Genomic DNA, 14,235 nt, shown 5'->3' on the forward strand with positions numbered 1-14,235 from the left:
ATGTATAAACTCTACCCATCCTCTTATCAATGTGGGGGTAGTGTTTTTGAAGCCAAGCGGCCCCAAAGATTAGAGCCAACTTCAGCACTTTGCAGAAACTACCTTGAATCTACTGTAGCCTCACAATCTGGGGAACTTCTCCTTAAAGTTGATGATCTACGCTGTGATCAGCTTGATATTAGACTACTCGAGTCCTGCATCCTCAGACTGCAAACACATTGGGGAAACGTCTAAAACTGCTGGTCTCACAGCTTTACGATGGCCTGCTTACAGAATTAGTGTCACTACTTCAGATGAATAATGGACCCAAAAACACAAGACAGCATAAGGGAGTGTGGGCAGACTTTATTAAAATAATTAACAGAACTAGAAACAAAAAAATCACTCCAGTATGTGTCAGCAAATTTAAACCGTATGTTGTTTCAACATCACTGAACTTACAAAATGGCACTTTTTCCCCCCAATATTTTTAGTACTGCAGCAGTGAAAAGAAGAAATGGCTGAGGGAAGGAAGCGAAATATGAGAACTGGCAAAACATTTGATTCCAGTAAAAAAACATCTGTCAACAACTGTCAAGAACCAACAAGTGTTTTTAGTCATGTTAGTCATAATTACTATCATTCTCTTTAAAGATCTGAAATCTGCAGTTAAAAATAAAATATGTTGTCAAAGGTTTGGTCTACACAATGTCTGCCTTCAGATATTTGTATCCTTATTGCCCCTGGGCCATGATGTGCTGTAGTCTCCTAGGCTCATTGGTTTATTTGCATTTTTCCCCAATAGGTGAAGTTCAATGAAAAAAGCTGCAGGGTTCCTGTGAGCATGAACTGTTTAAACTGGTTTGTTGTAGTTTTAGTCTATAATTGTGTGTTTTGAGCCTCAGAACAATATAAAACAAGAGAACAAAGAGTAAAAATGTTTGATTCTCTTAAATACTTTTTAACATTTTAACTTTAATCACCTAAAATTTAAAGGCTCAATAAAACAATAAATTAATTCAATGTGGTCATTTAATTTGCTAATGAGACAAAATAGACTCTAAATGTAGGACGAGCAAGTAGAAAAACTTTATTTGCTTTATCTTTGATGAAGAAAAGTGAGAATCAGTTCATTTAAGAAAAGCCAAACAGGAGTAAATATTGTTTTCTATGTTCATAAAGCTGCGAGTATAAATATCCATTGTTTGGGGTGAATTATCCGTTTTTACAAAAGCCTATTTCTTATTTATCCATCAACTAAGATCCCCCCCCCAGTCACTCCCCCACAGACCCGTAACCCACCTCATTCACCCAGTTGCAGGAAGACATGAAGCAGCTGCTGACTTGAAGCTTTATTTTTTTACAACTAACTGATTTAAGAAAAAACAGCCAGAGACGGGAAATATATTCTGACAAAAAAAAGTTTTTCTGACAAACGCAAGGCGTTTTTGATCCAGTTGTTACATCCTACACAGATGGTAAGTTGATTACCTGTATTTTTTTAAAGTGGGCTGGTGAAAACGGCTTTAGTCCAATAAGGGTTTTGTTTTGGATTTTTTTGCCTTTTGGCAAAGCAGGAAATAATATTTCTTGTTACTACATTTCTGCAGCTTTCTTCTTTTTGCAGTGAGTTGTAGTAACAGCTAGTTCTCTTTGTTCTATTGTTGCTGACACATCAGGAAGCCGCTGATAACCGTTAACGGCCACTTGCATCATTCAAGGCTGGTTTTCACAGATCCACAACTTTAATGACCAACAGCCAAAGCAAATTTATTACTTCATGTCAAGAGGAAACTCAGTGTGATCATAATTTATAATCGTGGAGGACGCAGTTTGGGATTTTACATCATAAGCACGAACAAAATGTGGTTCCTTTCTTTTAAACGGCCAAGCGCTCATTTTCTCTATTTTTCAAAGAAGGGACACGATGTTTGTGCTGAACAGTGTAATAATATTCACATCATGTCATAAATAAGTTTGATCCAAACAAGAAACTGTTTTTTGGCATTAAAATATTTTATTTATTCTTAGACAGGTAAAACGCGCTTTTTTGTCCTATGGGCTTTTGTGTTTTAATACAAATATAATATAATGAAAGAGACAAAGAGATGGAAGAAAAGAAGCGCGTGCAGCCACATTGGCCGTTACGATGTCGTAAGACCTCGTGGTTATGGAAAAAACACACCGGTCCTCCATGTTCAGAGATCCGCGTGCGTGGATGGAAAACCTGTGGATTATAATCACCTTGCGATATTACCTGGTTGTCATGGAGACGTCCTTTGTCAGCAAGTCATCGTGAGAAGGGTTCAGGGTGGTGAGTGATTCAGGTTTCCACTCATTAAAGTAATAACGTTTCATGTTTGCTGAGAGAAGCATTATGAGACCCACATGTTTCATGTTCCACTATATTAAATATGAGTTTAGCCGCTGCCTGTATAATTTAGTGGGAAATGCAAACTGAACTATACATTAAAGCTTCAGTAACGTTCTCCTACACACAGAGTCACAGCTACAATGTGGTGGAAACTAAAATTCAGCTCACAGTGGATTTATGTGTTGAGGGAGCTTTGATCTTAATCCGGGAAACTGCTCGTGACTTCAGCCTTTTGTAAAATCCTGGTTATCAACAGTTGATGAGTTTAATTTATTCACCTGCCTACAAACTGCTGCAGTACATGATGTACAGAGGGTAGACAGATGTACTCTAATACATAATATCCTTATATCCCAGGACTTGTTATACTTTCATACTTTTTAAATACTAATTACATTCATTTGTCACAACATAATATTTTGTGCTGACAATATTTACATGCACAAATACATTAAAAAAAATAATCTAATTTATTCTTTCTAATAATTTAAACCTGTATTCTGACCATAAATAGGAAACACAATGTCCCATTTAAATGCCTCCTAAACCTCTGTGCTAATGCTCTAAAAGCACCAGTGATACACAGCCAACTTGCTGCACACTGAAATATAATATGTACTGTAAATACTGATAAAATAACCATTATCAACCAACCAAACCTGTTTAAATCTGCTTACACCTGGAATACAAACAGTATGTTGTTTCATAGTCACTGAACTTACAAAATGGCACTTTTTTTTTTTCAATAGTTTTAGTACTGCAGCACTGAAAAGAAGAAATGGTTGGGAAGAAGAGCAGGAAGCGATCTATGAGAACTGGCAAGACGTCCAGTGAAAAACCATCCAGGTAAAACTTAGTCACATCAAAATAATCAGACTGGAACGCAAAATATTTTAGTACATTTAAAGAAAGTGAGCAGTAAGGTGGTGGAGTGGATAGTAATGCACCTCACAGGTACAAGCTAACTGATTTGAATGTCAGCTGGAAGGTGGAGACTTTTTGTGTGGAGTTTGCACAGCAGCTTTGAGCTTGGCTTACACTTCCTTCCTCAGTTGGCACAAACTCGTAGCAACATGGAGCATTTCTGCTTTAGCACTTTTGTCTTTTGGACGGGCTTCTCCATTTGTTGCATTTCCGTCTTGCAGGGCATTTCCTGTACATGCTTAGTCCCTAGGGGCCCCTGTATGTTTGAGTCTAACTGTTTCCCACTGATGTTCTTGCAGATATCCAGTGCTTTTAGTTTTATACCTGGAGTATCAATTGCTTCTTTCTAAATGAATTATTAAGAAGATAAAATTATCTCTTAGTTCACAGGTGAGTGAAGGTGAGTCCACAGGTCCGAGTTGTGTCTCTGTGAAAAGTGATGGATCCATGTTCGAGCCGATCAACTTTGGAGCTGAGAGTTTATATTGGTAATCAAAAACTTTGTACTTTTAAATAAAATGTATTATTTGAAAGACTTTATTATCTTTTTAAGAATTTTAAAATGTTTTTTTATTCATTTTTAAAGTTTACAGAGGGAAACTGAGTCTACAGCTGCCAGTTCGACGTCTATGACAAGTGAGGAATCTATGCACCAACAGCTCAGGTAACTGTTATATTATGTAAATGAAGCGTTTACAGCCCTACATACTACTCTGCTTCTCCTCCGCTGGACAGCTCAGCAAGCCACAGGTTATAAAAAAGAGTTTCAGCATACGTCAGGAAAACGTGTCTTTGCTGGTGCATAGAAGCTTATGACAAACTTCTTCTTCCATGCTCGCAGAAAATAGGATCATAAGAATGATGTTATTTATTGATCTCCTTACAGCCAGGCGAGGGACCTGACCAGCTGTTTAGTGTGCAGGGAGGTTTTGAGGGATGCAGTTCAGTTTGCGTGTGGACACCGGCCATGCAAACAGTGTGTCGGCTCGAACTGGCACCAGTTTGATTCACCAGTGAACTACCCCTGTCCTGAGTGTGGAGACAGTGATAAAGTGACAGGTAAGTCCCACTACTTCTTACATTATTTATAAAACGCCTTTTTAGAGCAGATGTCACAAAGTGCCTCACAATATAACAAAAGTCCTGATTATATAAGCATTTAAATTGGTAACAACTGTTATAGCGAAGCCAATTAATTCCAATAGAATCTCAGCAGACCGTGGTTTTGCTTTCATTTTAAGTAATGTGATAGTATCCAGTCTTACAGTGCTTTATTGATTGGGGGAGTGTCTGAGGCTGAGGAAGTCATTATTTCCTATTAGATATTTCTTATTACCTCCTTTGTTGAAGTACAAGATGGGAAACATTTGGACTGACACGGGTTTATCTTTATACTATATAATGATAAGAACAGATCTGATTAAATAACTTTGTGGGGATCTAGCAGACTCTGCATGTCACGGGCACTAGTCCCCAAGTCAACTAAGCCAAGTAAGACATTAACAGCCAGTAAAGTATATTCAAAGAAAAAAAAGGTTTTAAAATGGATGTGAAAACAAATCACGTATTCAATTACAGGAGACATTCGCATTGTGAAAACCAAGAAGAATCTTAAAAAATTAATGCATAAGAAATTTGCTGTGACATCTGAAGGTAACGGTGACTATGAAAGCCCCTTAAACAGCATCTACATAGCACTGTGTATTACAACTAGGGTGAGTGAAGAGCCACGTTATGAAGAACATCTACCGAGACACATGGGACATAAATTGAAAACGCAATCATCATATAAAGACCCAGTCATCCTTAATGACATCTTCAAATCTTTGCCCGACCAAGAGAAACCACGCAGAACAGTCCTGACAAAGGGCGTAGCAGGCATTGGAAAATCATTTGCTGTGCAGAAATTTATACTCGACTGGGCTGAAGAGGAAGCCAACCAGGATGTGGATTTTGTTTTCTTTATCGCTTTCCGAGAGCTGAATCTCAGTACAGGTGAGAAAAGCTTACACAAGCTCCTGACTGAATTCCACCCTGTGCTCCACGATCACGATCTTAAGGATTCAGCAGTTTTTGTGAAAAGTAAGGTCATAGTGATCCTGGACGGTCTGGATGAAAGCAGACTTCAACTGGACTTTGATAAAACTAAGGTGGTAACATCAGTCAGTGAAGAAACATCTCTGGGTAATGTCCTAGTGAACCTCATCCAGGGTAACCTTCTTCCTGATGCAAGACTCTGGATAACATCCCGTCCAGCAGCAGCTAATCAGATCCCTGCAAAGTATGTTGATATGGTGACAGAAATAAGAGGATTCAGTGACCCAGAAAAAGAGAAATACTTCAGGAGGAGATTTAGTCAGGACTCGAGTCTTGCTGACAGAATAATTTCACATATCCGATCTTCACAGAGTCTCGACATCATGTGTCAGATCCCAATCTTCTGCTGGATTACAGCCATTTCCTTTGAGGAAGTCTTTGGAGGAGATGAAGACGCTGAAACTCCTCAAACTCTGACAGAGATGATGTCACATTTTCTGGTTTCCCAAACAAAACGCAGAAGCAGAAAATACGACAAGAATACAAAGGACAACAAAGAGGAACTTCTGAAGACACACAGAGAATTTCTTCTGAAACTTGGCAAACTTGCATTTGTTCATCTGCTGAAGGACAACCTCATCTTCTATGAGGAAGATCTGGAAAACTGTGGTATTGACGTGAAAGAAGCAAGTATCTACTCTGGATTTTGCAACACAGTCCTTAGGACGAGGGAAATACTTTCTCAAAAAAGGGTCTTCTTTGTGCATCTGACCATTCAGGAGTTCTTTGCAGCTCTCTATGTCTATGACTGTTTTATTAACAAAAACCCAACAGAGCCCAATGACTTCCTCGATCTGAATGATGAACATCAAAGTTTACTCAATCTTCTAAAGAGGACAGTTGATAAAGTGATGGACAGGAACAATTGCTATCTGGATTACTTCTTACAATATCTTCTTGGTCTTATGGTTGAACCCAACCGAAGACTCCTTCAGGGTCTGTTGACATCCCCAGACCCAGTTCAAAATACAAAAAAGAAAATCTTAACTTACCTCAAATCCATCAGAAGAAAGACCATCTCTCCAGACAGTTGCATCAACCTCTTCCGGACCATGGTCGAGATGAGAGACCATAAAGTCAAAGATGAGATTCAACAATACCTTAAACTGTCAGATTGCTCCAAAACAAAACTGACTCCCCTGCACTGCTCTGCTCTGGGCTACATGCTGCAAGTATCAAGGGATGATCTGGACGTGTTGGACCTGAAGAGTTACAACACATCAGATGAAGGAAGAAGGAGGCTGATACCAGCTGTGAGGAGCAGCAGAAAGGCCATGTAAGTTTACCTTTAGTTTAAATAAAGCATTCGCTTGAAACTTTACGTGTAAAATTGCTTTTTACATGTTGCTCAAATGATTTCCTTTGGCTTTTCTATGGTTCTGTGTAGATGTCAATGAAAAAGTTTCTCTTGTTCCATTGCAACTTCAACGTTCAACCCTAGACTAGCAGACTGTAGAGTGCCAGCAGAGTGGGTTGAGCACCTGGCCACTGCTCTGACGTTCTCCTACTCAGCTCTAAGAGATCTGGACCTCAGCAACAATGACCTAAATGATTCGGGAGTCAAGCTGCTATGCAATGGATTATCAAACCAGTACTGCAGACTGGAAACGCTAAGGTATCCACACAGACATACACATGTATTGGTCAGTGTATTTGGTACAGGTAACTCAACCAGTGCGTCTAATACAAACGTTCTGCAAGAAATCCTTCCCTCCACGAAGGCCACGAACAGAACTGTTTTATAGATTGGTGTGTTATTGTTATTTACGTTATTGTTATACAAGTGTGTTTGTGTTATGTAGCCTACCCTCACTGTCTTAGATGTGATGGACAAAATAATAAGAACACCTGTTTGAATAACGCAATGTAATTTCAAACGTTGTAAACACAGTAAATTGTTACCGAACTGAATACGTCAATTGTGAATTTAGCTTCTTTTTCCACAATTGTAGGCTGCTTTAAACGAAGAAAAGTATACACCATCACAAACCTCAACCCCTACAGACACATCAGGGTCGCACACCCTTTTGAGTCAGTAATTGCTGCAGTTATTCAGAGATCTGTACTGATGTGCAACATAAATCTGTTGGTGTATCAAACATCTGTTTTTTTCAGGTTGTCAGGGTGTTTGGTCACAGAGGCAGGCTGTGAGTATCTGGCCTCTGCACTGCGGTCAAACCCATTATATCTGAAGGAGCTGGACCTGAGCTACAATCATCCAGGAGAATCAGGGGAGAAGCTGCTGTCTGAGCTTAGGGAGGATCCACAAAACAAGCTCAAAATACTCAAGTAACTATATAATACTACATTTACCATATTGGTGCAATAAGGCTATACGTGTAAATACACAACAATGAGAATGAAGTGCAATGTCTATCATGTTTAAAACATGTTGGGGAGAACATGAAGATATGAAGTAGGCGCATTGAACTACCATATTCCTCTCCATAGTGTTGAACATGGCGGAGATCACAGAATTAAACCAGGCTTCAAGAAATGTAAGTTGTTCATATTTGCTAATAAGATGATGATCAAGTCTAGGAAAGCAGTTGTAATAGCTACTTTTCTTTAGTAGTCTTTGCTCTTGCTAGTTTGGCTGAAACCAAAACGGTTCAACTTTTGTTGAAATAAAGTGTTTTCTTACCTTTAGATGGATGGGAGCTCACTTTGGACCCCAACACAGCAAACAAGAACCTCCTTCTGTCTGAGGGGGACAGAAAAGTGACATGGGTGGAAGAGGAGCAACAACAACCCCATTGCCTCAAAAGGTTTGATTCCATACAACAGGTTTTGTGTAAACAGGGTCTGGATGGGCGATGCTACTGGGAGGTTGATATATCTGGACCCTTAACCACTGGGGTGATATACAAAAATACTGATGAGACAGGGAAGATAAAAGATTTTAAGATGGGACACAATGATAAGTCGTGGTGTCTGGTTTGCTCTAATGATGGTTATCAGGTTCAGCACAACAGTGAGAGAGTAGATGTGTCTTCACTTGGGTGGCGTTCCAGTCGGGTGGGAGTGTATCTAGATTGGCCGGCTGGCACTTTGTCCTTTTACAGAGTTTCCTCTGAGAGTTTGATCCACCTTCATACCTTTAAAACAAGGTTTAACCAGCCCCTCTATCCTGCGGTTGAACTTCACCCTCAGTCTTCTGCCTTATTTTGTAAACTATCATAACTGAACTCACTGGATAAGCCGAAAGGACCAAAAAAAAAAAAAACAAAACAAAACAAAAAAAAAACCCAAAACGTATATATATATAGTTTTCCACATTGTGTGTTTATAGTTGTTCTGAACAGTCAAACTGGAAGGTGGGGTGAATAGCTGGCAGTTAAAAGGAGGTAGGAGAAATAAACACTATAGGACTTTAATACAAATATAACAGAAATAATTTCTGACAATTGACAGACATGTGTGACACTGAATTGTTAATTTACACAGTAATTCTTATTGTTTATGTTCATGTAAAATTTATTTGAAAACCATAAAGGAACAGAGCTACAAACAGTTCATACACAGTCTAGTTTCTCACATCTACCGATTGGCCAGTTAGAACATGTTATACGTTTTGGAAACTCCCTACAAATTAGATGTTGGGGCTTTTCAAAGTTATCTGATCTTCCTACAAAGGTGCTCCATAAATGGAAAAAACCGTTTTGTGCCAGGTACTTTCCCAGTTTAATATGTACTCTACTGGGTCTGCACAGAGTCAGACAACAGACAGAAACTGCAGACTAATGTCACGACTGGAGATGTCCTAATCCATTTTTTTTTATAGATCGGATACAAATCTGATGCCTTTGTATTAGGTATGTTCCTATACTGATTCCAGTAAATTTCTATTAAATATATATCTGACATCTGGCAGACTGTATTTTCAGGATTTACTTAATTCAAAACTGGGGGATATAAATATAAAAATATTGCGTAAAGATTAAAAAAAAAAGGTTTACCAGCTTGAATTATTAACATCAATAAAGAATACCAGGGAGAATAGCATTCTAAAATTGACATGAGATTCTCTAGGGTGAAAAACATATCCCTAAATTTTTTGGAGCTACAGTACACTTGTGTTCTAAGTTTCAGAGTGAAGCACCTTCCCTCACAAATAGAGTTCTAACAGACACCACCTACAGAGACACACTAATCACCAAGTTGTTCATTAGTGAAGCTGAAACCATGTTTGGCAAAACAAACATGGTGGAACAAAAGATGAAAAGAAAAAAAAGCTTGAGATGCTTGAGACAAGGACAACATGGATAATAGAGCACACACAGGAAAATAAAGGTTCAGTTAAAGCTGTAGTTAGTGTGAGTCTCCCTTTGTTTGATGTCTTTGGTGGCCGATGTTGGGCAGAAATATTAAATAAAGTAGTGTTGTGTACAAGCTGTCAGCATGTTGGCAGGTGTTAAGTGACCATGCAGAGCGAAGGTCAGTTGTGTTTCGGAAACACTCAGACCTTTAATCTGGTCAAATACAGGACAGTAAAATAAATGCAGATTTAAAATGCGTTGAATTTACGTTTCTTTCACTTTTATGTCGCTGGCAGCTCAGATTTCATATATATACACAATATACATTTCATATCATATACAACTTGATGGCACTGTGACACTGATACTAGCTGATGTGAGTGAAATCTTTTTGCACCTGTAGCGGTGCTTTGTGAAAACTTGACTTATAATAATAGAACACACTTTCTCAGAGTGAAAGTACTCGGAAATTAGTGTGAGTGCACCTGGCTAAAAAAATAATGGTTCAAAGTGCTGTGAGCTGCTGAGCAGGTGTAGGTACTAAACTGTTTTTCACTTCTGTGGTAATCATGTGCTACGCACTGACCTAAAAAAAAAAATCACGTGCTACGCACTGACCTAAAAATATTTTTCACACCAACATTCATTGGAAATAGCAAATTAGTTAGCGGGTAGACATTACTACTGATTCATGTTGCCTGCAAACCCTGGCCGAGACTTTTTAATGTTTAGTGTAATGTTTTCTTATTTAAAAAAATGCCAGGTCAAGGTGTATCTGCTGATTTACTCATCATTGTATATCAGCATCATACCTGGACATTTTGCCTGGCAACTCTTTTACTGGGCAATAACCTTTAATCACCGGCTAACAAAAACCCAGACCCATGTACAGATAGCTACTGTATGCAAAGTAACATCATCACTTGATATTTCTTGATGGATGCCATGAACCCTATTGGCCACCATAGTCTCTGTGACGCTTGGAGAGGGAGGGGTGGGGGGCATTTAGATGGTTGCAACTTGCAACCTTACCACTATACACTACCAACTTTTACCAAATTTAAGTAGAGGCACTTCCTGACTTAATTACTTTACTAGCTTTATGTAGTCTGCAGCTTGACATGTCTGGAATCGTTTTTTTAACCTCTCTGTGATACCAGCATATTATGTTGGTTGCAATAGTCTGCACACTGAAAGTCTCATAAAGAAGCGACACAACATGGAGGAGCATACTAACATAGTTTGTGATACATTTTTAGTAGGTTAATTATCAAAAAAATGGAGTTGAGTGTTTTTAAGTTGTGCGCATTGTTAGTTTGATAGTGGCAGCTTAGTTGTGATTTACATGTTTACTTGTGCTTTTTTTTTTTTTACAAATGTGTTTTTACCTATTTTAACAACATAAATGGGGTGAAATCAGGTGCTATGATTTGTTGGTTTCACTTTTCTAAAGGTCCATTTTAGTATGAGCTGATATTAGTGGGATCCGGTGTGAAAACGCCAAGAAATAGTTCAACATTTTCTTTGCTTATTAGCAGGATATGACTGGAATAACAAAAAGATCAGCACATTCACAGGATTGACATTGATTTAACATGTTAATTATGGATCTTTAAAGATGCTGCAGACAGAGCCAGAGTCCTCCTGTGTCAGCCCTTGTACTAATTTACTGGCTCAAGGCTCAATAATGACGTACAGACTTTAAACTGGTGTGTATCCTGTTTAACACTTAGAAAGAAAGTGTTATTTCAAAACCTGGAACTATTCCTTTAACACAATTTAGCAGGCTATGGTGCTACAGTTTACTGTTTATTTTAGAAAAACATTCAATAAAAAGCTTTTATTATTTTATTATTTATTGTTACTGTGGTTTTGTCAATTTTGCCAATGTCCACTTAAACATAAATGTAGCTTAAATGTAGCTACATTTATTAAAAACTCGTAAACCGTGTTCTTCGTTTCAACCATTTCCTCAAGCTTTCTTCTTGCAGTACCAAATAAAAATAAAACTTAAAGATAAAAAAGCATGGTACATAAGTACGGTCAAAAGCAAGAAAAGACTGAATCAACTTGACAGACCCGAGCCGCTTGTTGTAAACATAGCAATACAAAACAAAGATCACAAGAAATGATACATCCTACTGTATATAACTGGCTCCAACATATATCATCTGTCAACTAATTCCCAATGAATGTTCTGAGAATAAACTTAAAATGAAAAAAAGTGTGTTTTTCTAAATGTATTGTATAGATTTTTTACTGTATTAAACATTTCATTCATCATGAATCCTGTTAAAGACTTGTTTTGTTCTGATGCAATTATTCAGAAACCTTTTTTGTGTTCTACTTTGTCATATGCAGAACATGAAAGAGACTCCAATTCCCTGCTACAGTCCATCTCACATTATTATACTACAATATAATGCAATGATTTATCCACCTCTTCATATTTGGATGAAAGGCTCACTGGTTTGGCCGACAGCCGTCTGGCTGTCCCGAGTACCAGCTGTCACCCCCCTCCTTACACATTGAGTGAGGGTGGGGTCTTTTTCGCCAGAAGCACAAAAGCCCTGACCACTACAAAAGAAGAAAGAAACTTAAGTAGACTGGAAATATAATATCACCAAATACCTTTAGGATTTGACAGGTTTTGTTTTAAAATATAGCCACTCTGTAAAAAACTCTGCAGAGAGCCTCTAATTCACTTACACAGCTCATTTCTCTAGTTAACTGGTTCTCTACTTAGAAATCCTTAGTAGAGTTTGCTTAATGTAAGGAAAAATTAATAATTTTATTATAGTTAATAAATAATTATTAACAGTTGTTTATATTAGTATTACTACATTATAGAACGAGATAACAGACCATTAGTCAATAAAAAGACTCAGTGTTTTCTGCAATTTAATGGTTGGTTTGTGTTCTTTTTATTTGCTAAGCCATGTGTCTGGGGCTCAGTGGGCATTCGTCTTAAAGGAACAGCTTCATATTTTAGTATTAGTGGAGGGTGTGTACTGTATCAGTTTGTACTTCTTTTCTTAGTACTATATATTTGCGTTCTACAGTGACAAAAGAAGTCAGTTCATTCAGCCATATTGAATATAAATAAAAATAGAAATATTTCGCTCTAACAGTATTTCTATCTTAGTGTCCCTATTAACAGCATATATACTTAAGGTGTTACATGTAAATGTTTAGTGGTTAAACAGGTTTAAGTAGAGGTGGATTTAACTACTATAGTATTATATACTTAAAAAAGTAAACTTACCTAAATACTTTACTGTTAGGTTGTAATTTTACTGCAATTCCTTTTGGGCTACTAAGGTAATATTTTTAATTTTTACATAAATTGCTTTGATAAAATTCAATATAATGGTACAAGGATTGTTAAAAAAAAACAATCTTGCAATAACGAGTGGTAACACGGTTTAGAAATTTTCTCATACATTTGTTTACTGCAATTTATTGTTTCTCATGGGTCGACAGATGTTCTCAACTCAGCTTTATCAAATATTTAGCCTGCTAATACAGAATTATTTATAACCTCAGCCATTACAGTAATTTCTTTTTCTTGAGTGGAAATGATGGGTTGATTGACTTTTTCCAATCAATAAAACAAACATTTGCTCCTAAAATGCATAATTTAAAAAAAAAAAAGTCAGTTTAAACAGTTTGAAGATGACACCTTTGGTTCTGGGAAGATTTTATATGCATTAGTTTAGTTGCAGTTAATAATCTCCTTGCATATCTGTTTTGTAAATATTTGTAATAACTGTTTTGGATATGGTGACATGTTGGTCATGCATCCTCTACAAACTTGCAGTAAAAAAACTGTTAAAGAGGAAATCATATTTATACTACTACAGTAATAGTAGCAAGAGAAAGGGGGCCTGGTGACTCAGTGGTAGAGCTTTGGGTTGGCATGCAGAAAGGCTGCGGGTTGGAATCCCACCCCCACCAGATGTGGCCCCCCTCGGTCCTGAGCCCAGATAAAAATGGAGGGGTTGGGGCAGAAGGGGCACCCGTCATTAAAAAAAAAAAAGAACTCATGCCAAATCAACGTGCGGAACACATTTCGCTGTGGCAAGACCTCAATGGACGGGCCGAAAGCTGTTGATCAGAAATAGTAGCCACAGAAGAAGGGAAAGGGCCAATGTAATGGAGAACTAAAACCACCAGCACGGCCTTAACACTCAGCGGCAGTAGTTGCAGTGTAGTGTAGCATACAATAAAATTCTCTGGAGGAATTTCTTTTTGTAACTTGTATCATGTAAATAAACACATCCCAGCATTTCAAACGCTGCCTTTGCACTTTCTCTAATGCTTTCATTCGCTCTCCTTCCTCCTTCAAGTTATTGAACAGCTTTATTTCTGGCTCAACAGCTGGTGGAGCTGTTGCAACACAGGAAAATTTCTGTTTGAAATAGAAATAGTGGTGAGATATGCAATAATCCCAAACCTATAAAAAAATGTGTTTTTTCTTGTTTTAGATTTGTTTCTGCCAATGCTCTTACAGACTGTTGTTAACTTTGCAGTATTTACACCCATCTTATCACACACAGAATCCATATTATATATACTGTATATACAAACTGAGAATCTAAG

General features: G+C 37.7%; 1 protein-coding gene across 4 annotated transcripts; it reads left to right on the top strand.

Annotated features, from left to right (window-relative positions):
- The first annotated feature begins 1,264 nt into the window (after window positions 1-1,264).
- On the top strand, window positions 1,265-8,628 carry LOC137137467 (NLR family CARD domain-containing protein 3-like). Of its 4 annotated transcripts, none has more exons than XM_067523743.1 (10): window positions 1,265-1,457; window positions 3,103-3,199; window positions 3,661-3,765; window positions 3,864-3,941; window positions 4,164-4,336; window positions 4,856-6,650; window positions 6,816-6,989; window positions 7,490-7,663; window positions 7,826-7,872; window positions 8,025-8,628. In XM_067523743.1, the coding sequence occupies exons 2-10, from the start codon at window positions 3,132-3,134 to the stop codon at window positions 8,555-8,557; spliced, it is 3,147 nt and encodes a 1,048-aa protein (XP_067379844.1). In that variant the 5' UTR covers window positions 1,265-1,457; window positions 3,103-3,131; the 3' UTR covers window positions 8,558-8,628. The 4 variants fall into 4 exon arrangements, with proteins under 4 accessions (XP_067379844.1, XP_067379847.1, XP_067379846.1 ...); XM_067523745.1 differs by lacking the exon at window positions 1,265-1,457 and adding an exon at window positions 1,492-2,293; XM_067523746.1 differs by lacking the exon at window positions 3,103-3,199.
- The last annotated feature ends 5,607 nt before the right edge of the window (window positions 8,629-14,235 follow it).

This window comes from Channa argus, chromosome 12, assembly GCF_033026475.1.
Source record: "Channa argus isolate prfri chromosome 12, Channa argus male v1.0, whole genome shotgun sequence".
Taxonomy (NCBI): Eukaryota; Metazoa; Chordata; class Actinopteri; order Anabantiformes; family Channidae; genus Channa; species Channa argus.

Excerpts from the sequence above, each read along its gene's own strand:
- LOC137137467 (XM_067523743.1), top strand. The coding sequence starts at position 3,132 with ATGGTTGGGAAGAAGAGCAGGAAGCGATCTATGAGAACTGGCAAGACG. Across the intron at positions 6,651-6,815 it reads AGGAGCAGCAGAAAGGCCAT|ACTAGCAGACTGTAGAGTGC; the intron begins GTAAGTTTACCT and ends GTTCAACCCTAG. Across the intron at positions 6,990-7,489 it reads TGCAGACTGGAAACGCTAAG|GTTGTCAGGGTGTTTGGTCA; the intron begins GTATCCACACAG and ends TGTTTTTTTCAG.